At 45.3% G+C, this 25,619-nt stretch overlaps 1 protein-coding gene across 12 annotated transcripts in view; it reads right to left on the bottom strand.

Moving 5' to 3' along the window:
* Positions 1 to 25,619, bottom strand: part of TRAPPC10 (trafficking protein particle complex 10) — a 507,189-nt gene that overhangs the window by 68,880 nt on the left and 412,690 nt on the right. For 9 of the 12 annotated variants that reach the window (XM_033941690.1, XM_033941689.1, XM_033941691.1 and 6 more), the window contains 3 exons: positions 15,774 to 15,932; positions 9,985 to 10,214; positions 8,489 to 8,589 (listed from right to left, as the gene is read on the bottom strand). In XM_033941690.1, coding sequence (XP_033797581.1) covers positions 8,489 to 8,589; positions 9,985 to 10,214; positions 15,774 to 15,932 — 490 coding nt within the window. The remainder of the gene's footprint in view (positions 1 to 8,488; positions 8,590 to 9,984; positions 10,215 to 15,773; positions 15,933 to 25,619) is intronic. The other 3 variants (XM_033941693.1, XM_033941698.1, XM_033941699.1) reach the window with 1 other exon arrangement.

Raw genomic sequence — 25,619 nt, 5'->3', positions numbered from 1 at the left:
GGTATGGGAACACCTGTAGACTCCTGTCCCGGAGTGCCGCGGCCACTACCACCAGGCACTTTGTGAAGACTCTGGGGGACGAAGATAGGCCGAATGGTAGCACTCGATACTGTAGGTGCAGATTTCCCACCCGAAATCTGAGGAACTTTCGGGAGGCCGGGTGAATGGGGATGTGAGTGTAGGCCTCCTTGAGATCCAGGGAGCATAACCAGTCGCTCTGCTCGAGGAGAGGGTATAGAGAAGCCAAAGTCAGCATGCGAAACTTCTCTTTGACCAGAAACTTGTTGAGGGCCCGAAGGTCTAAAATGGGTCGCAGGTCGCCCGTTTTCTTCGGGACGAGGAAGTACCGGGAGTAAAACCCTCGGTTCAATTGGTCTGACGGGACCGGCTCGACAGCCCGAAGCTGAAGTAAGGTTTGGACTTCCTGAAGAAGAAGGGCGGTCTGCGTCGAGCTTGAAGGATACTCTCTTGGAGGATGGTCCGGGGGGACCTGGTGGAATTGAAGAGAGTATCCTTCTCTTATGATGGTGAGGACCCATAGGTCCGTGGTTATGGCCTCCCATCGATGGTAAAAAAGATGGAGGCGGCCCCCTATGGGAGAGGCCGAGGTTATGCTCCCGGGAGGGGCGTCAAAAGGGCTGGGGAGCCTTAGGTGCAGCCGGTGGCTGAGGTTTTTGCTGAGACTTCTGGGGAGGTTGTCTCTTCGCAGGCTGTCTCGCAGCAGGCGTTTGTCTGGGCATGTAACGCCGCTGGTAAATCAGGGGTGGCCTGGAAGGTCGAGACTGTTGAGGTTTGGGTTTGGGCCGCAGGATGGATTGAAAAGATTTTTCATGATCCGACAGCTTCTTGGTAACAGTTTCGATAGACTCATCGAACAGGTCAGCTCCAGCACATGGTACGTTGGCGAGTCTGTCCTGGAGGTTGGGATCCATATCGATTGTACGGAGCCATGCCAGGCGACGCATAGCTACCGCGCTTGCGGCGGCGCGTGCCGAGAGTTCGAATGCATCGAAGGAGGATTGCATCAGCTGGAGGCGTAATTGGGAGAGGGAGGCTACCACTTCCTCGAACTCGAATCGAGCTTGGTTGTCTATGAACGGAGTGAACTTGCGGAGCACCGGCAAGAAGAACTCCAGATAGGAAGAGAAAAAGAAATTGTAGTTTAGTACCCGTGACGCCATCATGGAGTTTTGGTAGAATTTTCTACCAAATTTGTCCATCGTTCTCCCCTCTCGGCCCGGCGGTACAGAGGCGTAGACCTGGGAGGGATGAGAGCGTTTAAGGGAGGACTCGACCAGTAGGGATTGGTGGGAGAGTTGAGGGCCCTCAAACCCTTTATGGTGCACGATGCGGTATCGAGCATCGAGTTTGCTGGGGATCGCCGGTATGGAATACGGTGTTTCGAAGCACTGCATGAAGGTCTGGTCCAGTAATTTGTGCAAGGGGAGCCGAAGCGACTCCGTTGGAGGGTTAGGTAAATGCATGGTGTCCAGATACTCTTTGGAGTATCGGGAGCCCGTGTCAAGGGTCACATCCAGATCATCCGCCATTTGTCGGAGGAATGATGAGAAGGACAATTGTTCCGCCAGCGTCGGTCTGTGGGACGGGCTGGAGGAGGAGGAGGCCTCCAGGTCCATGGACATCGGGGAGTGGCAAGGAGAATCGGGCACCGATGTCTCCTCGTACTCCGGGCCCCCCGGAGGGGACACCTCTGATGAGGAGTATCCCCTACGTTGCAGTTTTTTCTGCGGTGACACCTCCGAATGGCGTGAGGAGTGCCAGGATGAGTGTCTCGATCGGTGCCCGTCTCGGTGGCGAGACGGGGATCGGGATCGTCTGTGCATCGCATGGTCTCCCGAGGCCCCCAAGTGGATAGGGCTGGAAGCGGTGGATCGCAACTGGGTTTGCGATGCGGGTTCTTGCGATGCTACCCAAGTCTGGTAAGGAGTACGGAAGAACTCTTCCTGACTATGCTCAGGGCTTCGAGTATCGATCGGAGGTCTGGTCCCATGTTGGCGCGGAGGCGTAATGGGTTCTAATGGCGGCATATCGGTAAGCGAGGCTTGCCGCGTGGGCATCGCCGGCCTCCCCCGTTCGTCCTTGTCGGTTGTCGAGGTCGAACGGTGTGGGGGAGGGGGAGGGGGCGGACCGCCCCTTTGGACCGGTACCGGGAGGTCACCCTGTATGGCAGCGATGAGCCCGGGTCCGATGGTCTGCATGAGCTCAACGAATTGAGCTTCCAGCACGGACCGTAGCGAAGCCGATAAGGAGGGATCCGCACCGAAAGGGGGTCCTCCTGCACGGACATCGCGCTCCTTCGAGGCCGAGTGCTTCTGCTTAGTAGCTTTCGGCACTTTGATGACCACTGGTGGCACTGTGGAAGGAAGAGGTACCTGAACCGAGGAGACCGGGGCAGGCACCGACGTCGAGCTCGTGGATGGTGTCGGGTTGAGCGATGCCGGTTTCACCACACTCGATGCAGGAGGGGTCGATACCGGTTTCGCCCGAACTGGGGAGGTATCAGCTGAAGTGGAGGCTGAGGGATCCTTAGCTGCGTCCATCTTGAACATCGATTCCCACAATAGGCAACGCCGCTTGAATGAGCGTGCCGTAAGGGTAGAGCAAGGCCTGCACGATTTCGGGATGTGGTCAGGGCCCAAACACTGCAAACAGCGCCAGTGAGGGTCCGTGAGTGAAATCGCGCGTTGGCACTTGCTGCACTTTTTAAACCCGGTGATTGGCCGGGACATAGGCCGGAAAATCTCCGCCGCGAGGTCGAAGCCAGTGGGCCTGAGCCACGTGGCCGGCCCGTTCGACCCGCCGGAGGAAATAATCTTCTTTTTTTTTTTTTTTTACTGAAAAAGAAAAGTACTGTTAACTGTAATTAAAAGAAAGCGAAAACGCGGACAAAGAAGGCAAATTTAACTGAATTCAGCTAGCGCATGATGAAGTTGAACTTCTCAGCTCCGCGGAAAAGAAAGAACTGAGGAGACACGCCCGGATCTCCGGGCAGGAAGGCACCGGCGCATGCGCGGTGCGGGCATCTAGAAACTTTAAGTTTCTACAAGCAACACGTGCTTGTGAGACGTCCGTACCGGGGCTCTGTCTAATGACATCACCCACTAGTGAGAATACCTGCCTGCTTGTCCTGGGATAAACATAGTGACAACTTTTAACTTCAGGAAAGGAAACTACGAAGCAATGAGGGAAATGGTAAGGAAGAAACTTAGGAACACTTCCAAAAAATGGCAAACGGTAGAATATGCCTGGTCTTTTTTCAAGGACACGGTGAACGAGACGCAAAATCTGTATATCCCCAGATTCAGAAAGGGGTGCAAAAAGAGTCAAACAAAAGACCCAGCGTGGATAACTAAAATAGTGAAGGAAGCGATAGGCAATAAGAAAAATTCATTCAAGAAATGGAAGAAGGACAAAACTGAGGGGAACTGGAAAGAGCACAGGATGTATCAGAAAGAATGTCACCGTGTGGTTCGAAAAGCCAAAAGAGAGTATGAAGAGAGGCTATCCAGGGAAGCACAAAATTTCACACCGTTTTTTAGATATGTTAAAGGGAAGCAGCCGGCAAGGGAGGAGGTGGGACCGCTGGATGACGGAGACAGGAAGGGAGTGGTGAAGGAGGAGAAAGAAGTAACGGAAAGACTTAACATGTTCTTTTCGTCTGTATTTACATACGAAGACACAACCAACATACCGGAACCTGAGCAATTCTACTATGGAAATCAAACAGGGAAATTAACAACCATGGAAGTGAGCCTTAAAGATGTGCGCAGGCAGATAGAAAAATTAAAAACTGACAAATCCCTGGGTCCAGACGGAATCCATCCAAGGGTTCTGAAGGAATTAAAGGAGGAGATAGCGGGACTACTGCAGCAAATTTGCAACCTATCCCTGAAAACAAGCGGGATCCCAGAGGATTGGAAGATGGCCAACGTTACGCCCATCTTTAAGAAGGGATCAAGAGGTGACCCGGGAAACTACAGACCAGTTAGTCTGACCTCGGTACCAGGGAAAATGGCGGAAGCACTGATAAAAGAAAACATCGATGAACATTTTGAAAGAAACGACCTTCTGATAACCAGCCAACATGGTTTCTGTAAGGGGAGATCGTGCCTAACTGTAGATCGAAGAAATTAACAAACGGCTGGACAGAGGAGACCCCGTAGACATCATATACCTAGATTTCCAAAAAGATTTTGACAAGGTGCCTCATGAACGTCTACTCCGGAAGCTGAAGAGCCATGGGGTGGAAGGAGACATACACAGATGGATCAGAAACTGATTGGCGGATAGGAAACAGAGGGTAGGAGTGAAGGGCCACTACTTGGACTGGAGGAAGGTCACGAGTGGTGTTCCGCAGGGCTCGGTGTTCGGGCCACTGCTATTTAATATATTCATAAATGATCTAGAAACAGGGACAAAGTGTGAGATAGTAAAATTTGCGGACGACACCAAACTATTTAGTGGAGCTCGGAGAAAAGAGGACTGCGAAGAATTGCAAAGGGACTTGAACAAACTAGAGGAATGGGCGATGAGATGGCAGATGAAGTTCAACGTTGAGAAATGTGGGAAGCAGAAACCCGAGGCACAGCTACATGATGGGAGGGATCATATTGAATGAGAGTACCCAAGAAAGGGACTTGGGAGTAATGGTGGACATGACAATGAAGCCGTCGGCACAGTGCGCAGCGGCCACTAAGAGAGCGAATAAAATGCTAGGTATAATCAAGAAGGGTATTACAACCAGAACGAAAGAAGTTATCTTGCCGTTGTATCGGGCGATGGTGCTGCCGCATCTGGAGTTCTGCGTCCAGTACTGGTCGCTGTACCTTAAGAAGGATATGGCGTTACTCGAGAGGGTTCAGAGGAGAGCGACACGACTGATAAAAGGGATGGAAAACCTTTCATACGCTGAGAGATTGGAGAAACTGGGTCTCTTTTCCCTGGAGAAGAGGAGACTTAGAGGGGATATGATAGAGACTTACAAGATCATGAAGGGCATAGAAAGAGTAGAGAGGGACAGATTCTTCAAACTTTCAAAAATCAAAGAACAAGAGTGCATTCAGAAAAGTTGAAAGGGGACAGTTTCAAAACGAATGCCAGGAAGTTCTTCTTTACCCAACGTGTGGTGGACACCTGGAATGCGCTTCCAGAGGACGTAATAGGGCAGAGTACGATACTGGGGTTTAAGAAAGGATTGGACAATTTCCTGCTTGAAAAGGGGATAGAGAGGTATAGATAGAAGATTACTGCACAGGTCCTGAACCTGTTGGGCCGCCGTGAGCGGACTGTTGGGCACGATGGACCTCAGGTCTGACCCAGCGGAGGCATTGCTTATGTTCTTATGTTTACCATTTTCCTTTCTCTGTAAAAGATTTTGCTCTACGTTAACACCCTTCTGTAAGTATTGTTAGTGGCCCCCACAATATATGGTTGGTGGGGTCACTTGAGAGGCACCCTTACACACGCCAGGTCCCAGGTTCAGTTCCCTCACAGAAGATTCACCAGGAGTAAAATCCAATAAGAAACACATCCAGAATGATTGCATAAAGAATATATTATAGAAATAGGCTTACAGAAAAGCAATATTTATAAGCATTTACAATTAAGCATTACAATTAAGTAGAGAGCAAAGCAGTTTCCTTGCTTTACAGAGTTAAGAGACAAAGAGACAGAGAGTCTGAAGTTCTAAGGAGAGCCAGAGAGAGAGAGAGAGAGAGAGAGAGAGAGAGAGAGAGATAGCTCAAGAGAAACAAGAGAGGACCAGAGTGCCAAGAGCCAAGAGAGGGGGGTGATGCTGCGAGGGGGCTTTTATAGTTTGGAAACTTATTCTAAAAAACAGAATCTACTGAGCTTCAATAGAAGTTAAATCTCCTCCCTCCTTCGTAGACAGGAGAAAAATAGGCTGTAGTCATATGTAATTTCCAGTCTGTCTCTGACAATAGTTTCTGATTAACTTTAGTTATCTGTGCACCTGGACCCATTATCCTAAGCACCCTCTTAATCAGACATTAACACCTTTTAGCTAATCATGATTTAATCAGGGCCACTTAAAACAGTCTCCCTGTCCTCAGGGTCTATCTGCATTCACATGCCTGAGTCAGATTGATATAATTTCCCATAGGCCTTCGCTGACATTAGTTATGCCAACTGAAAATGCTGAATGCTAGCAATAGCTATGCTGACACCTTCAAGTATTTAAACATCTGAATCATATCTCCCCTGCCCCTCCTTTCCTCTAGGGTATACATATTCAGGGCTTCCAGTCTCTCCTCATACGTCTTCTAGTGCAAGCCTCCTATCATTTTTGTTGCTCTCCTCTGGACCACTTCAAGTCTTCTTACGTCCTTCGCCAGATACGGTCTCCAAAACTGAACACAATACTCCAAGTTGGGCTTCACCAATGACCTGTACAGGGGCATCAACACCTTCTTCCTTCAACTGGCTACGCCTCCCTTTATACAGCCCAGCATCCTTCTGGCAGCAGCCACCGCCTTGTCACACTGTGTTTTCGATTTTAGATCTTCGGACACTATCACCCCAAGGTCCCACTCCCCGTCCGTGCATATCAGCTTCTCACCTCCTATGTCCATTGTGCTCCCAGTGCCCCTTTCTATGACCTTAGTGCCCTCAGTGCCTCCTTCCTCCCCTCACCCCCCTCCGATGCTAGCCAGCCTGCCTCCCATCCACCTTCCATTGAAACCCCCCGATGCCAGCTTGCCTCCCATTCTCCTGAGCAGCATGTTTCCATTGAAACCCCCCACCCCCTCTAATGCCAGCCTGCCTGCCATTGAAACCCCCCCACCCCCCTCCAATGCCAGCCTGCCTGCCTGCCATTGAAAACTCCCCACCCCTCTCCGATGCCAGCCTGCCTGCCTGCCTCCCATCCCCGAGCAGCATGTTTCCATGGAAACCATCCCACTCCCCCGATGCCAGCCTGCCTGCCTTCCATTGAAACCCCCCCACCCCCTCTGTTGCCTGCATCCCCCTTCCATTGAACCCCCCCCAATGCCAGTCTGCCTGCCTGCCTGCAGCATGTTTCCATGAAACCCCCCCACCCCCTTCCGATGCCAGCTTCCATGCCTGCCTCCCATCCCTCTTCCATTGAAACCCCTCATGCCAGCCTGCCTGCCTGCCTCCCATTCCCCTGAGCAGCATGTTTCCATGGAAACCACCCCCCCGATGCCATCCTGCCTGCCTTCCATTGAACCCACCACCCCCCCTCCGATGCCAGCCTGCCTGCTTCCCATCCCCCTTCCACTGAAACCCCCCCACCCCACCCCCGATGCCAGTCTGCCTGCCTGCCTCCCATCCCCCTGAGCAGCATGTTTCCATGGAAAACCCCGATGCCATCCTGCCTGCCTACCTTCCATTGAACCCCCCACCCCCCGATGCCAGCCTGCCTGCCTCCCATCCTTCCAAAAAACCCTCCACCCCACCCCCCGATGCCAGTCTGCCTGCCTGCCTCCCATCCCCCTGAGCAGCATGATTTGAAACCCCCTTCGCCGACCCTAGGCACACCACTAACACGCCACGACTCCCCCCCTCCCCCCTGACCTTAGGCACACCACTAACATGCCGCGACTCCCCCCCCCCCCGCCAACCCTACCCGGCTCAACAGAAACCCCCGTTGACTATCCCAGCCGACCCTCCCTCCACTAGACGGCTGACAAACCTGGCAGCTCCAGCAGCGTCCCAGGCACACTAAACATGCTGCTTCGGGTCTTCTACTGGCCTAAATTCCTCTACCGCGTCCCTCCTGGGGGGGGGGGGGGGGTGTCTCAGATGTTACCTGGCCGATACTTACACGTGCGCATGCGCACTCCTGCAGCCACAGACCTACAGATCATGGAAGCACGCAGTTAAGAGTGCGCATGCGCGGCTAGGATTTTATTATATAGGATATGCGACTAAGTGCTTTAGAACCTAACTGCAAAGGTGGCATGGGCTGGTCATATTTCGGCATTAGATTTACAGAATACTATATTGTGCACTTAGGTGACAATATTTAGGCCCTGATTCTATAAATGGCATTTAACTTCTAGGTGTCGTTCGGCGTGGTTGTCAATCATTCGCTAGGCGTTTTTTTAAATAGAATCATGCCTAGTGGTGCTTAAGTGTTCTTAGGTGCCGGTAGGCATTGAATTTTTAGGCACACTGCTATTTAGGCCAGGGTTTTCCAATAATAAGCAAACATTTATACTGGTGAAAGTATTAGCACCTAAATGTTGGTGCTCAAATACCAGATTAGGCTCTGTTCTATAACAGAATCTGGGCGCCCATATGCTATCTTAGTACTCAGATTTTGAGCACCTTATTGTCAGTGCACTTTATAGAACTGCCCCCATCGTATAAATGCTATTTTTCCCTGCATTTACATATACCACAAAAAAGATTGCATACACCAGAGTACAAAACAATTTCTGGACCATCAAAAAAAATAAAAAATAAAAATAAAAAAATACATTACCGTCTTCCAGCAGACAGCAGTGTATGTTCAGCCTTAAATGGAATGCTGAATGTTAATACAATAATGGTGGAATAAATGGACCAGGGACAATCAATGGAAATCTGAAGGGAGAAGAGAGAAACTTCACTTTCATAGTTTTAGGTATTTACAACACTAGTTAATATTTTTTTGTTCACAAAGCACTTTTTTTTAAATAAAGTAATACATAATACATCACATCATAACCCAGGGAACAGCATTAAAACACAGTTTTCAGAAGCTTATAGTAGAAAAAAATTGCAGAAGTCTGCCCCCACAGCAGCTCCATATGTCATAATATAACTTCATAGTTTAAGAATTCTTATACAGTAGCAGCAGGAAAGTATGTTAAGTCCAATCAGTGGTGTAGTAAGGGTGGGTGCAGACCATAAGGGGGTGCTCCCAGGGTTAGCTTCATGGTCCAGGAACTTTCCTTTCCAACAGTGGCAGCCTCAGCCTTTACAACTCACTTCCTTTCTGCCAGATCCTGCCTTCACAGAAACAGGCAGGACCTGGCAGAGAGGAAGGCCTGATGCTGGCAGAGCAACGAGTTGTGAAGGCTCCTGATAAAGAGAGAAAGAGGTACCCATCAGGGGGAGGGCACTAAAATGCTGCACTGTGCACCTGATTGGAGGGAGGGAGGAGTAAGGAAAAAAGTCATTCAAATGGGGGAAAGAAGAAGAACGGAAGGGAGAGAAGAAAAGAGAGGAGAGAGTGATGCTAGACCATGGGGAACGGAGGGAGGGAAAGGAGAGAGGAAATGCCATAGCATGGAGGGGAAGGGAGAGGGAGAGAGAGAAGGAGAGGAGAGAGATGCCAGGGCATAGGAGGAGGGAAGGAAAGGAGAAAGAGATGACAAGACCATCAGGAAGGAAGGGAAGGAGAGGAGATGTCAGAGCATGGAGAGGAAGGGAAAGTTGCCAGGGCATGGGGGAAGGGAAGGAGACTGAGATGTCAGATCATTGGGCAGGAAGGAAGAGATGGAAATGAGATGCCAGAGCATGGAGGGAGAGGGAGAGATGGAAGGAGGAGAGAGATCCCAGGGTATGGGGGGAAGGGAAGCTATGCCAGATCATGGGGTGAGTTGGGATGGGAAGGAGGGAAGAAAAGGAGAAGAGAAAGATGTCAGAGCATGGGGGAGGGAGTGGAGACAAAAAGAGAAAAATGGAAGAGACAGAGAAAGAGGGCAGACACTGGATGGAATGGAGAATGACAAGAAGATGAGGAAAGCAGAATGCAGAAATGATAAAAGGTAGAATTTTTGTTATTGTTGCTTTAGAATAAAGTAGTATTGTAGCTATACTGATAAACACTTATAAATAGAAATAAGATACATTTTAATACATTTTTAAAATTAACATTTGGAGACCAAAACCCTTCCTCAAGCAGTGGTGTACTGCGCAGAAAGGGGGGTGGTTCTTTTTTCTAAAAAAAGGTGTTCCTTAATTGAATCAGTACTTGCTGCTTGTCCCAGCTACCTGCTGTACCTTTTGGTCACTGGTGGCCATACAACTCTCATTCCTCTGCCAGTCTCTGCTCTTTGGCACTTCTCCATTGACCAGCTCTACTCCCTCTGCTGTTGCTGTAGGTAAATGGCAGATGACTTCCAACTCAAACTCGATGACATGATAGGCAGGTGTAGGAGGCAGCACAATGCTCGTCACTTTTTCTGAAGACTGGATTGTCAAAGTGCTTTGTAAACATTTTTCTAAAAGAAAAAAATATGGGACAAAAGTTAGACACTTTTGAGAAGCCCAATTCCATTCCTAATGGTGTTTCTTTTAACATCTGTAAGGTTTTACCACTAGATCTTGAACTTTTGAGACAATAAGGATTTATAACATCATACCTCAAATTCTCTGAGCCCCATGTGAATGTCACATGGTTTAAACCCACTCCAAAGATAGATGCATGCTGATATGAATATGACCACAACATACCCTATTGTGGCTTCATCCACACAACCATAAACACTAAGGTAAAGTAGCAGCAGTAGTGCTGGATGCTACATGGAGCTACTAGCAAAGCACAATATAGCATGCAGAGCAGTTTGTCATCTGGGGTCATTAGCCAAAACAGGAGGATCAGAAGAACCAACTCTTGTGCGAGACTGTCTATAGAAACAAAAGAAGAGCAGTAGACATAGCTCTCACACAAAGACAGCAAGAAAATCTCCTCCCTCAAAGCCCAGCTGTTTGGGCCAGTCATTTTGGGCAGCAAAAAATAGCAGCTATAGGAAACACTACTGAACTGCTGTATCTTCCCTGCCTCCTGAAGCATTTACTGGTATAGATATAGCAGAACTAGAAAAGGTTCAAAGAAGAGTTACTAAGATGATAAAGGGGATAGATAGAACTCCTCTTGTATGAGGGAAAGACTAAAGAGGTTAGGGCTCTTCAACATGGAAAAGAGGCAGCTGAGGGGAGATATGATTGAAGTTTACAAAGTACTGAGCGGTATAGAACAAATACAAATGAATCAATTTTTTACTCCATCAAAAAGTACAAAGACAATGGGATACTTAATGAAGTTACAGGGAAATACTTTTAAAACCAATAGGAGAAAATATTTTCCATTCAGAGAATAGTTGAGCTCTGGAATGCGTTGCTAGAGAATGTGGTAACAGCAGTTAATGCAGATTTGGTTAAAAAAAAGTCTGAACAAGTTCTTGAAGGAAGGGTCCATAATCTGCTATTGGAACAGACATGGGGGAAGCCACTGCTTGCACTGAAATTGATAGCTTAGAATGTTTCTACTATTTGGGTTTTTGACAGGTACTTGTGACCTGGATTGGCCACTATGGAAACAAGATACTGGGCTAGATGGACCATTGGTCTGACCCAGTATGGCTATTCTTAAGGTCTTATGCCTACAAGAATTAGTCAGCTAACAAGAGATAAGAAAGCAGCAGAACCAATAGATCTGAAGTGCTTTCTTCCACTTCTCGTGACCAGTGGGGTATCTAGTATATTTGATACCATTTTTAACACCCTTCTTCTATATTAAATTTTTTTTTTTTTTTTTTTTAGTAATAAGGGTGTCCCTAGGAAAAGGCAGCATTTTCAACATTGCAGTAAGCACTAGAACATAAATACACCCATTGTAAAACTAAACAAGCTAGGTAAATACAGATCGATTCTGCACAGTCTATGTTGACAGAAAACCATGTCTTTTTCATACACTCAGAACACAGATATGCCCTCACCCTGTATGGAACAAATAATCACAAACTAAAAATAGACATATGTAGACAAAAGTTAAACTGAACCACCAAGATGCCAGACTCTGCATGCAATGCAACACCACAGAAACAGTGATATGTTCCCTAATACTGTGCAAATATAAAGAAATCAGATGTAAATTTGAAAAAACTGACAAATAACTATCACCACTTTAGAAATTAAATAGAAATGAAACAAAAAATGGAAAAGAAGAAAACACAATTTTATTGGACTAATACATTTTTCATTTAACTTTCAGAGGTCAAAACCTCCTTCCTCAGGTTAGTACTGTATATTCCTGTTATGGTATCTTGTCCTGACCCGAGGAAGGGGATTTTCATATCAGAAAGCTAGTAAACATTTTTAAAATTAAAATTAGTCAAATAAAAAAGATTATCTTATTTCCATTTATAAACATTTATCAATACAGCTACAATACTTCTTTATTCTAAAACAAGGGTGTCAAACTCAATCATATAAGGGGCCAAAATCTGAAAAAAGGCTAAGTCACGGGCCAAATTTTTTTTTTAGATACTTAGGAGTCCTTTTATTAAGGTGCGCTAACCGATTTAGCGTGCACTAAATGCACACCTTAATATAGCAGAAGTATAGGGTTACAACCTCTCCAACCCCACGCCGGCTCTGTGATGCAAACAAAATAAATAAAAAAGACTTTCATCTCTCTTTTAGGTCCTAGACAGGCATGGGGGTCAAATTTTGAATTAGTCAGTCTGTTCTGATTTTGTGTGTATATGTGTGCTCTTGTTGAGGCTAGGGTGAATGAAAGGGTGTTATGCGTTATTATTCAATAATATAACTGCAGGGGCCCGGAAGCAAGGGAGTAGGGGTAGGGATGGGGGCAGAGAAAGTTGAGAAGCATGCAGGCAGGTGGGTGTTAAAATAATAAAAACTGTTCCCTGGAATGCATGAGGCCTCCTGGACACCACTGTAATAAATGAATAGAAAATGGAACGTGGGCCTCCTTGATCTCTCTCCTTCCCTTTAGGAACCCCCCAAAATACCTTTCCTCAGCTGCAGGTCTGCTTGGGACCTGACTGCAGGTTCACGCCATTTCTCCCCAAATTGTGCATGGCCCCAGTCGGCAGCATTTATGTGGGTAGCAGGTGCTTTGATAGGTGCCTTTGAATATCATGCATCAGTTACAAAGAAAGAGTATAGTGGAAAGTAGTTAGCAAGGAATAAAAAAGAACAGAAACTAAGGAACATTAAAAACAGAAATTGGAATGGGAGAAGAAATTGAATTACACAGTGGAGAAAGTTGAAATACCTCACAGCATGCTCATTAGTAATGAGGGTGACATTATGATTTTAATTTTAAGGGCTATACTCGTAGATTAATTCTGATATGAATGCTTGTGCCACTTATTTCTGTGAAGGTGAGTGATCTGGTAGGAAGATGAAGAACATTGTCTTGTAGTGAGCCTGGCTGAGTTGCCTTGTTGCAGGTGTATGGAGACAAAGTAGTATTTCAGAATAATGTCAGCTTTGCATTTCTACAGGACTACAAAAACACATGTGTTCACAAATTGAAGTTCTGCAATAGAGTTGCCTCTTACAAATTTCAAAGTAAAATTTAAAAATCTTTAACATTGTTTTTAAAAATAAAACATTACAATCAAATGTTGTCTTAAATAATATGGAAATATGAGGGTCAAACACATTTTCCTTTCAATTGTTCAGAACTTTTAGTTTCTTTCTGATAAAATTACAATTGGCTCAGGGATTAAAAGTGTAAATTCAATATTAATTCAATTTCTCAGATTTAAAGCTTTGTGCCATCTTCAGTTTCTGTAAAAGGCTCTGAGAATTGTTAGGTTAAAGTAGCATTATATACTACATTCTATACTGAACTGCCCAAAAGCCAGTCTCAAACAGATTACCTGCAAGTGATTAGGAAGAACGGATGACCAGAAGAGTGAATCTACCCACAGCAGCGTGCAGAGGATCGCTGGTCAGCAGTAGCGATCCTAGCAGGCCGCTGTAGCCTCAGCTGCACGCTCCCTCTAGCGCTGTCCTACCCGCGGTTCCGTATGTCAGAGGAGGGGCTGGATCGTGTTAGAGGAAATGTGCAGCTGAGGCTACAGAGGCCTGCAAGGATCACTACTGCCGACCAGCGATCTTCTGCAGGCTGCGTAAACCTACAAATGATGCGGCGCTTGTACTGGCAGGTCAGCTTTGGGGAAAATTTGAAATTGGCTGGTGGGCCAAATTTCAGAAGGCAACATCCTAGATGAGTCCATAGTGCATCCTTCACTCGCTGGTGGCACTGAGGGATATAGGTTTGCTTGTTTTTTACCTCTACCACTAGTGGCTTGTAGTTGTATATAGAGGAAAGTCTTTGGAAGGTCCCGTAATGATGAGGAGCGTTTCATAAGTCTTATGAAAAAAAGTAACCCTCTCAAATGACCTGTAGAACCTAGAGGACCATGGTTATCGGTTCCCAACGGGGATAATACAGTTGGAGCCAGGATTCAATCAGTTGAAAGAGAGGCTGAGAAGTTCTTGAGGAGACTGATCATAATCTAAGTGCTGGAAGTATTCAGCAATATAGATAGAATCAGCTTCTAGCTCGAGTGAGTGCTCTTTTCCCCAACTGCTTAAGAACTATAGTCTTTCAATGGAAGATTTAACCGTTGGTGGTCAGTTGAGTGGAGAATCTGTTATAGACTCAGAAAAGTCTCAACTGAATCAGATTGTAAGGTCGAGGTTTTGGTGAAGAAATGAGTCGAGAAGATCGATGCAGTTGAGTCCGGTACCGGTCCGATGACTGGAAAAAAATATGATGCAAAGCAGAATGTTTTCTCTTGGTACCAGTGTAGATTGATATTGGTCCAAAGAAACCAGCAGTGATTCCGCAGGACCTGATAGCCATGTATCGAGGACAGACCAGTACCAAGGGACTGTGGATACTGGATTAAGCAATGTAGATGTATCCAGAAGAAAAAAATCACTGGTACCGTTGGCTTTCATGCTGGTACTATTGGTGTCATGGCTTACTCCGAAAAGGGTGACTGTACTGAGGATGCACACCTTGAGAATGAGACAAGCCGGAGGGTGGTCATCGCTGCTTGGCCAGTATCAAGAGACTTGATGCAAAATGACCTGTGATGCCAATTGGGAAGGTGGTGCCTCTGAACCGGCTTATCAGACAGAGCGATGTCCAGATGTTGGCGTCAATGTCTTCAATAATAATGATTTTTGATCGACGCCCATGCTGGTGCCGAAAAATGTTTCCTGTTGAAGTTTCTGGCTGATTATCAAACTGCAGAGTAGCAAAATGTGCAGAAGAACCACTGATGTTCTGGACAAAAAGGAAGAAAAGTAGACCATGGGCACTTTAACAGTCTTTCTCTTTTAATGAATATAATTTAATTTTTTATTCTTTTGGTGCTCACTTAGCAGCCTACAAAAAAGAAAAAAAGGTCAAAAGACCGCGTCAGCCAAAGCGATGGCTGAGGAAAAAAATAAAGGTCTCAGCGGCAAAAGTCCCCGAGGAAAAAAGTGCACAAGAAATAAAATATAAATTAAGAAAAAAACGCTTGAGTGGGAAGGCAAAGGCAAAAAAATTAACAACGTTCAGAAACATGACTTCTTTGCTCCGTGGAAAACAAAGAACTGAGGAGCTGCGAGCCTGCATTAGGTGGGAAGGCACTCGCGCATGCGCGGTGTGGGCAGTACATGACCTTTCTTAAGTTCTTAAATTGGCAATGCACTTTTAAAGCTGTCCGTATCGGAGTTCTGTGGATGACGTCACCCACATGTGAGAAAATGCTGCCTGCTTGTCCTGGGATAATAGCAATTATAAAGAAAATGTAATTTAGAATTACTTAGAAAACAAACCCAATCCTAGTGGATTATTCTTCAAAATTCACCAGAGCAAGGATTTCCAATTCTTCTTAGACTGCAAGTGAAAATACACCTAAACTTTCAGTACAAAACAAAAGCAGGAAAATACCTTCTACACTCCAGGAGTATAACCAAAATGTCTTTAGAGTTTCATGGCTCTGATTTGGCACTATGCTTACCCTGGCTGTTTGAATAAATGGTAGCTGTAACTTCTGTAGGCTGCACGATGGGCATTGCATCAGCATTGCTCAGTTGTAATGTGTCCCCATTTTTAATTGTATAATGACCTGTGGTTACTGTAAATTTCACCTTCTGAGGAATACCTGCCAAAAGACTGCCTATAAAAGAGAAAAAGGAAAACATAACCATCAGTTAAATGAGCATTAAAATAGAAAGAGAAATAAGCCCACACTGCAGAGCATCACAGAAAAGAGAAATAAACTCAAGCTCCTGGCCATTTATGCCAGTAAAGAAATGGAATTCAGGATATTAGTGGTGGTGAACACATCTAACATAGGAAAACACTCTGAGCTGAGTATAATATTCCAAGTATAATATTCCATATAAAGCATAGTTACTCACATGTAGCAGGTGTTATCTGAAGGAAGCTGGCAGATACTCTTACATGTGGGAGACATCATCCATGGAGCCCGGTACAGACAGTGCAAAAGTGTACTGTCACTTTAAAAATCTTGAGACTGCCACCTAGGGGAGGTGGGCGGATTGTGAGAATATCTACTTGCTGTCCTCGGATAACACCTGCTCGTGGACTCACAGTTATAAAATTGCCTGCTTGATTAAAAATATTCCATTATTACTAACAACAAATCTGCAAGTTCATTTTTCAATTCTATCAGCACTCCGGGATGTACACCATCCAGTCTAGGCGATTTGCTACTGTTCAGTTTGTAAAATTGACCCATTACAACGTCCAGTGTAACAGAGATTTAAGTTTATCTGATTCATCAGAACTGGATACCATTTCTGGCACTGATAACTCCCCCACATCTTCCTTGTTGAAGATTGAAGTAAAAAATTCATTTAATCTCTTAGCCATGTAGCAGTCCAACTGATTCTCTTCCCAGTTTCTTGCTTTTAATATACCTAAAAAAGTTTACTGTGTGTTTTTGCTTCCAGCGCAATCTTCTTTTCAAGATCTCTCTTTGCCTTCCTTATTAGCACCTTGCATTTGACTTGCCATTCCTTGTGCTGTTTACAGTTATTTTCAGTCAGATCCTTTTTCCATTTTTCTGAAGGATTCTCTTTTGGCTCTAATAGTTTCCTTCACCTCACTCATTTGGTCTTCCTTTCTCCTGTTTTAATACATGGAATATATCTAGTCTGGGCTTCCAGGATGTTATTTTTAAATAATATCTACGCCCGACATAAATTTTTTACCTTTATAGCTGCTTTAAATTTCTTTTTGACCATTCTCCTCATGTTATCAAGTCTCCTTTTTTAAAGTTAGATGCTGTTATATTAGATTTCCTGTGTAAACTTATTCCAGGGATTATATCAAATCTGATCATGTTATGATCACTGTTATGAAGCGGCTGAAACACCAATACCTCCTGCACTAATTCCTAAGCACCATTAAGAACTAGGTCTAGAGCCGATACTGGGAGTGACGTCACAAAAGAAATATACTGTAGAGGCATTTAATTTTTGAAAGGGTGACTATGATAAAATGAGGAAAAAGAAGCTAAAAGGTTAAAAAGAAGTTAAAAGGATCAGTTACAAAGGTTAGGACTGTAAACCAGGTGTGGATGTTAATTAAAAATACCATTGTGGAAGCCCACCCCAGATGCATTCCATATATCAGCAAAGTTGGAGAGAGGAGGAAACGAGAGCTGACATGGTTAAAAGGTGAAGTGAAAGAGGCTATTAGAGCCAAAAAAAACATCCTTTACAGAATGAAAAAAGGATCCGAATGAAGAAAATAAGAAGAGACACAAGCACTGGCAAGTTAGATACAAAGTATTGATAAAGAAAGCTAAGAAAGAATATGAAGAGAAACTTGCAAGAGAGGCAAAAAGTCATAACAATTTTTTTTAGGTACATCAGAAGCAGAAAACCTGTGAAAGAATCCATGGGACCGTTGAATGATCAAGAAGCAAAAGGGGCACTCAGGGAGAATAAGACTATAGCGGAGAGACTGAATTAATTCTTTGCTTTGGTCTTTACAGAAGAAGATGTAAGAAATCTACCTGAACCGGAAATGGTTTTCTAGGGTGATGATGTGGAGGAACTGAATGAAATCTCAGTGAATCTGGAAAATGTACTAAACCAAATCAACAAGTTAAAAAGTGATAAATCGCCTGAAATGGATGGTATACAGTGATCACAACGTGATCAGATTCACATTAGAAAGGGGGTCACCCATAGTGGGGAGGACCGCAACGACTGCGCTCAACTTCAGGAAAGGGAACTATGTTGCTATGAGGAAAAGGGTGGGGAGGAAGCTCAGGAACGGCTTTAGGATGGAGACTGTAGGGAGCGCCTGGACCCTTCTCAGGGACACACTGCAGGAAGCGCAAAAACTGTACATCCCCAGTTTCAGGAAAGGCCGCAAGAACAAGCGGTCAAAAGACCCGGTTTGGATGACACATGAAGTAAAGAAGGTAATCAGTGACAAGAAAGTGTCCTTCCGGAAATGGAAAAGGGATCCAACGGAGGAAAATCACCAGGAGCACAGGAAATGCCAAAAGGAATGCCACCGAGAGATTAGAAAAGCAAAAGGGAAATACGAGGAGGGGCTGGCCAGGGAGGCGAAAAACTTCAAGGCATTCTTCAGTTACGTAAAGGGGAAGCAACCAGTGAGAGAGGAGGTGGGGCCATTGGACGATGGGGATAGGAAGGGAGTGATTAAGGAGAATAAAGAGGTAGCTGAGAGGTTGAACACGTTCTTCTCGTCGGTCTTCACGAGCGAGGACACGTCCAATATACCAGACTCAGAGGAGCTCATGAGTGGGGAGCAGGCCAAAAGATTGGGGCATATAGAGGTAAGTCGGGAGGATGTCCTCAAGCAGATTGACAGACTGAAAAGCAGCAAATCACCGGGACCGGGTTCTAAAGGAACTAAGTCAGGAAATAGCGGGCGCAATCCAGCATGTTTGCAACCTATCCTTGAAAACTGGAGAGGTACCAGAGGACTGGAAACTGGCGAATGTCACACCTATCTTTAAGAAGGGATCGAGAGGTGACCCCGGGAACTACAGGCCGGTGAGCCTGACTTCAGTTATAGGGAAGATGGTGGAAGCAATGATCAAGGACAGCATTTGCGAGCACATCGAGAAAAATGGCCTACTGCGGACAAGCCAGCACGGATTCTGTAAGGGAAGGTCATGCCTGACAAACCTTCTGTACTTCTTTGAGGGAATAAGCAGTCAGGTGGACAAAGGGAACCCATAGACATCATTTACCTCGATTTTCAAAAGGCCTTTGACAAGGTGCCACATGAAAGGCTGCTTAAGAAGCTGTGGAACCACGGGGTGGGCGGGGATGTACACAGATGGATCAAGCACTGGCTGTCAGGTAGACTACAGAGGGTCGGAGTAAAGGGCCAATATTCTGACTGGCGGGGAGTCACGAGCGGTGTGCCGCAGGGATCGGTGCTGGGGCCGCTTCTCTTCAACATATTTATCAATGACCTGGAAACGGAGGCAAAGTGTGAGGTTATAAAATTTGCAGACGATACCAAGCTCTGCGCCAGAGTTAGGACCAGGGAGGAGTGTGAGGAACTTCAAAGGGACCTCGATAAGCTGGAGGACTGGGCAAACAAATGGCAAATGCGCTTTAACGTAGATAAATGCAAGGTCATGCACATAGGGAAAAAGAACTCGTTGTTCGAGTATAAAATGAGGGGGAGATTGCTGGAAGACACCGGACTTGAGAGAGACTTGGGTGTGCTAGTGGATCCATCCATGAAACCATCCGCACAGTGTGCAGCAGCCTCGAAGAAAGCCAACAGGATGCTGGGCATCATCAAGAGGGGCATATCAACCAGGACGCGGGAAGTCATCATGCCGCTGTATCGAGCGATGGTGCGCCCACATCTGGAATACTGCGTTCAATATTGGTCGCCGCACCTCAAGAAGGACATGGCAGTTCTTGAGAGAGTCCAAAGGAGGGCAACGAAACTGGTAAGAGGGCTGGAAAACTGCCCATATGCTGAGAGGCTGGATAAACTGGGGCTCTTCTCTCTGGAAAAGAGGAGGCTCAGGGGGGATATGATAGAGACCTTCAAAATACTTAGGGGCATAGAGAGGGTGGACAGGGACAGGTTCTTCAGACTAAAAGGGACGACAGGTACGAGGGGGCACTCAGAGAAACTGAAGGGAGATAGGTTCAAATCAAATGCAAGGAAGTTTTTCTTCACCCAAAGGGTCGTGGACAAATGGAATGCGCTCCCGGAGGAAGTGATCCGGCAGAGTACAGTACAGGGATTCAAACAGGGATTGGACAGATTCCTGAGGGAAAAGGGGATCGTGGGGTACTGAGGGAGGTGCTGGGGTGTTGCATAAGTATAGACAGCTCACCAGGTCGTGCAGGTGCAAGGCCGGAGGGTTAGGACATTGATGGGAAGATAGGACTTCGATGAGAAACCTAGGGGGCAAGGGGGCCCCTTCTGGTGATTAAGGCAGGTCATGACCTGTTGGGCCGCCGCGGGGGCGGACTGCTGGGCGGGATGGACCTCTGGTCTGACCCGGCAGAGGCACTGCTTATGTTCTTAAGTTCAGGGTACTAAAAGAATTCAAACATGAAATTGTTAACCTGCTGTTAGTGATCTGTAACCTTCTAGATTTCGTCCTTCTCAGCTTTCATTTTCCTCTGACTTTCACTGGATGCCTTCCATATTGTTTACTGGATGACCCTCTTTTGGGGTTTTTTCTCTTAATTAGCGGTATTCAGTTATGTATTTTTATAACTTATCTGTTTTTTACTTTGCATAGTTTTTTTTAGTGTTATTTAGTAATGTGCAGCATGGTTCCTTTTTTGAACCCATCCCCCACTATTACTTTCCTGTGGCTTCTTCTCACCGTTTTTCTTTCAATCACAGTTCACTGGGTATGCTAACTTGTATGGCTTTTGACTTGTTAGTTTTTCAATTAGGTTTTCAATTTAACCTCTTTATTGGAAGCTTTCACCCCCCCTTTCTTTACTGCGTATCCTTTTCTTTTTTTCTATTATCTGAATCTGTTTTGAGGTTTTAAAACATTCTACATGGCCTTGCTAATATGCTTAATTTTATACTTGGCAGTAGTACAGAGTTTTATATATGGTTTTAATTCCTGAAATTTTAAATTCAATGTTATTTTAATCTCTTTGTATTGATTTGTTTCCCACGTATTCACCTTTATAGGACCCCCAGGGTATGTATTCTTCATTCATTTTTTGTCCTATACAGTTCCCTGTGTGTCTTTCCAGCTTGTTTAAAGACAAGTACAGTCAAACCTCAGTTTGCAAGTAACCCGGTTTGCGAGTGTTTTGCAAGACGAGCAAAACTTTCTCGCGAAACTTGTCTCGCAAACCGAGTGTTGACTCGATTAGCGAGCAACCCCCCCTCCCCCCGAGAACTGGCTCTCCCGCCTGAACAACTTGAAACTTACACTGGCACGCAGCCCACAGGACATGCCGCTGCCGCTTGAAGAACTTCCTGCCTCTGCCGGGCCTTGAGCATGCATCTGCGCATGCTCAAGGCCTTCCAATTCTCCCTCTCACCGAGATTCTCAGAGATCCCTAAGTTTCAAGTTGTTCGGGGGGGGGGGGCCAGTTTGTGCAGGGGGGGGCCTTTGTGAGCGGGGGGGAAAGAACATATCAAGCAAGTTTCCATTATTTCCTATGGGGAAACTCGCTTTGATATATGAGTATTTTGGTTTACGAGCATGCTTCTGGAACGAATTATGCTCATAAACCAAGGTTCCACTGTATTCACAGATCATTTGTTTAGCATGATCTTCGCACGTCTACCATTTTTATAATATATTTAAGTTTTTCACTTCACTCTGCATTTTGCATAGACTCAAATATTTTCTGTTTGCACATATTTATGATATTTATCACGATTTTTCACCAACTCATTTTTATTAGTGCCATTTACATCACTGTGTCCTTTATCGCACATCTTTCATACTCTTTGCATGTCAGATATCATTCACAGTCTTATATCTCTCATCACCACTACCATTCATAAACTAAACTAAACTAAACCTTGGGTTTGTATACCGCATCATCTCTACATTCGCAAAGCTCGACACGGTTAACAAGGGTTACGGTAGAAAGGAACTCCAGTGAAAGGAAAAGACAAAATGAAGAGAAAATTTAGGACAGAGTAACCAGAAAGAGGAAGAGTTACATTTTTGAAAATAACCAGGTTTTCAGATGTTTACAGAAGATTTGGAGGGAGCTCAGATTCCTAAGAGGGGAGGTAAGATTGTTCCAGAGCTCAGTGATTCTGAAAGGGAGGGAGGAACCAACCTAGTTTTCCTACAAGGGAAACACCTTTTCGAGAGGGAAAGGAAAGTTTCAGTTTTTGGGTAGATCTGGTGGAATTTGGGTTAGAGGAATTCCAAGAAAGGGGGGAGAATGCCGTGTAGGATCTTGAAAGTAAGGCAGGCACATTTGAAGTGGACTTTGGAGATTATTGGGAGCCAGTGGAGCTTGGACAAAAGTGGTGAGACGTGGTCGAATTTGCTTTTTGCGAAGATAAGCTTAGCAGCGGCATTTTGAATCCGCTGGAGTCTTTGAAGGTTTTTCTTTGTTAGGCTTAGGTAGATAGAGTTGCAATAGTCCAGTCTGGAAAGGATGGTGGATTGGACAAGGACGGCAAAGTGTTTTTGATGGAAACAGGTTCTCACTTTCCTTAGCATGTGAAGGCTGAAGAAACATTTTTTTATTAGGGAGTTGAGGTGATCGTTGAAGGAAAGTATAGAGTCAATGATGACTCCCAGAATTTTACTTGAGTATTCAAGATGCAGGGTGTGGCCAGAGGAGGTGGGCAGTTGGTCCAGTTTTGGGCCGAGCCAGAGAAGTTTTGTTTTGGATTCGTTCAGTTTCATCTGCACAGTGTGGGCCCAGGATTGAAGGTTCAATATACATGAGGATATGTTCGCAGAGAGGTTGGTGAGGTTCCGGTCGGTCTCGAGGAGAACAAAGATGTCATCTGCGTAAGTGTAAAGTGTTTCAAGTGGGGAGGGATGGAGCAGTTTAAGGGAGGACATGTAAATGTTGAAGAGGATAGGAGAGAGAGGTGAACCTTGTGGGACTCCACATATCGGGTTCCAGGGGGAGGAAGAAGTGCCCTTCATGTTAACTGTGTAGGAGCGGGAGCGTAAGAACTTCGAGAACCAGTCAAGAACTGTGGAGTTAATGCCTATCTCAGTGAGTTGGTAAATTAGGATATCATGATGGACGACATCAAAAGCTGCAGAGAGGACGAACTGAAGAAGGACGGCGAACTTGTTGCGAGAATGGAGATGTTGAACTTTTGAGATTAAGGAGGTCAGAAGGGATTCGGTGCTGAAGTTGGGATGGAAGCCGTATTGGTAGGGTAGAAGAATGGTGAATTTTTCAAGGTAGGAAGATAGTTGAGTGGATATGATGGATTCTAGCATCTTGGTAAGGAGAGGAATGTTTGCTATTGGACGGTAGCTGGATGGTGTGGAGGGGTCTAGATAGGTTTTTTCAGTAGTGGGGTTAAGGAGATATGGCCCATTTCTGGGGAGAATAGACTTACATGCATTCTTAATGTACCCCTCATTATTTATAGGACCCCTGAAGAAGACTTTTTGTCGAAACGCGGACCGTGTTGGGTCCTGTATTCCTAGCGGACTAGGTCCTTTAAGGTTTTTATGTGGCTAATTTATTTTTATGTGGATGAATTTATTTTATGTGGATGATTCCAGTGTACCTTTGGAACTTTGACACTTTCAAATAGAGTCCATTTAGGAACATCGTCACTCCACAGAGTTTTTTTGGTTTTCTCTGTGGATATTTTGGGGTCAATTTCTTTTGTTTTTTGCCTGTGATAGTATTAAGTAACAGATATTCGTGTTTGATTGGTGAACTTGAAGATTGTGATGCCCATGGTTGTGTGAATGTATTGTGCACTGTTTTTGTCAAATCTTGGGCTGGTGGGATTATTCAAATTTTGGTTATCTTGGCATAAGAACATAAGAACTACCATCTCCGGATCAGACCTTAGGTCCGTGATCCGCTCACGCGGAGGCCCAGCAAGGTGTAACCTGGCGAAAACTTAGTCACCCATATCCTTCTATGCATCTTTCGAGATGTGCATCTAACTTGCCCTTAAATCCTAGAACAATGGGTTCTGCAGCAATCTCCACCGGGAGAGCGTTCCAAGTGTCCACCACTCGTGTGAAGCAGAACTTCCTGGCATTTGTCCTGGGCTTGTCCCCCCTCAGCTTCAGTCCATGACCTCTTGTCCTAGTCACATTTGACATCATAAATTACTTTTTATCATGCTCTATCTTGTCGATTCCTTTTATTATTTTAAAAGTCTCTATCAGATCCCCTCGCAGTCTCCTCAAGGGAGAACAGTCCCAGTTTTCTAAGTCGTTCTTTGTAGTTCAAGGTTACCAATTGAAGCACGAATTCAATTCAAATTCTCCTGCCTTTGCTACAAACTAATCTGGGGAATGGCCCCCAACTACCTACTACCTCACTTTGAATTCTACTCCTCCACCAGGTCTACCAGAAACTGCAACCTCTTTACTTACCTGAAAATCACAGGCTGCAGATATTGAACCTTTCTAGATAGAACATTCAAGTTCCAAGCCGGTAGACAGCAAACTTGGCTAGGCTACTTCACTGATGTCGCTAGACAGACCTACAGTGTCTTTTGGAAAGAATTAAAAACCACCTTGTTTAAGAAATTCATATCCTAGCCAGACTTTTTCCCCCCACAATTAGAGCCACCTCACCTCACCCGAATTCCTTCTTCACCATAATAGGAACCTGTTATTCTTTGTCTGCCATAACGTCCTCCCCACAATCGTTACCCAGTTTCCGCTGGTGCCCGATCATCGTTAATGTAATATGAAAACAAGTAAATTCTTCAACAACCTATGTATATTTTCTTCTAATACATCTTGCACCTTGTAATTCACTGACCGCGCAATGTTCTCTTATCTACATCCGCTCTGCAATTCGCTGATTGTATAGTGTTACTTATTGTGAACCTTGTAATTCACTGACCTTGTAATTCACTGACCCTGTAACTCACCTTATACTTTCACTGACCGTTCAATGTTCTCTTATCTACCTATACCCTGTAATTCGCTGTTTGTACAGCTTTTCTTCATTGTGAACCGCCTTGAAGTCGCAAGATTATGGCGGTATAGAAAAATAAAGTTATTATTATTATTAATAATATACTCACCAACAATGAAGACAACAAATACCCACAGAAAAAAGTAACTCTTTGCAAGAAAACACTGAATAAGCGACATGGCGGGGTCTGTGCCTGTCTGGAGGGACTAAAAGAAAAATTAGCAAGCAAGAACCTAATTTCTCCTTCTTTATCATCCCTCCAGACCAGCACAGAAACAGATGGGACATACCAAACATAAGTACATAAGAATTGCCACTGGTGGGTCAGACCAGTGGCCCATCGTGCCCAGCTGTCTGCTCACGCAGCAGCCCCTAGGTCAAAGACCAGTGCCCTAACCGAGACTAGCCCTACCTGCGTACGTTCCGGTTTAGCAGGAACTTGTCTAGTTTTGTCTTGAATCCCTAGAGGGTGTTTTCCCCTATAACAGCCTCAGGAAGAGCATTCCAGCTTTCCACCACTCTCTGGGTGAAGAAGAACTTCCTTACGTTTGTACAGAAACTATCCCCTTTTAACTTTAGAGAGTGTCCTCTCATTCTCTCTACCTTGGAGAGAGTGAACAACCTGACTTTATATACTAAGTCTATCCCCTTCATTATCTTGAATGTTTCGATCATGTTCCCTCTCAGTCTCCTCTTTTCAAGGGAGAAGAGGCCCAGTTTCTCTAATCTCTTAC

This window comes from Geotrypetes seraphini, chromosome 4 (assembly GCF_902459505.1).
Source record: "Geotrypetes seraphini chromosome 4, aGeoSer1.1, whole genome shotgun sequence".
In the NCBI taxonomy this organism is placed as follows: domain Eukaryota; kingdom Metazoa; phylum Chordata; class Amphibia; order Gymnophiona; family Dermophiidae; genus Geotrypetes; species Geotrypetes seraphini.
This window is presented reverse-complemented; position numbering and strand designations above follow the sequence as displayed.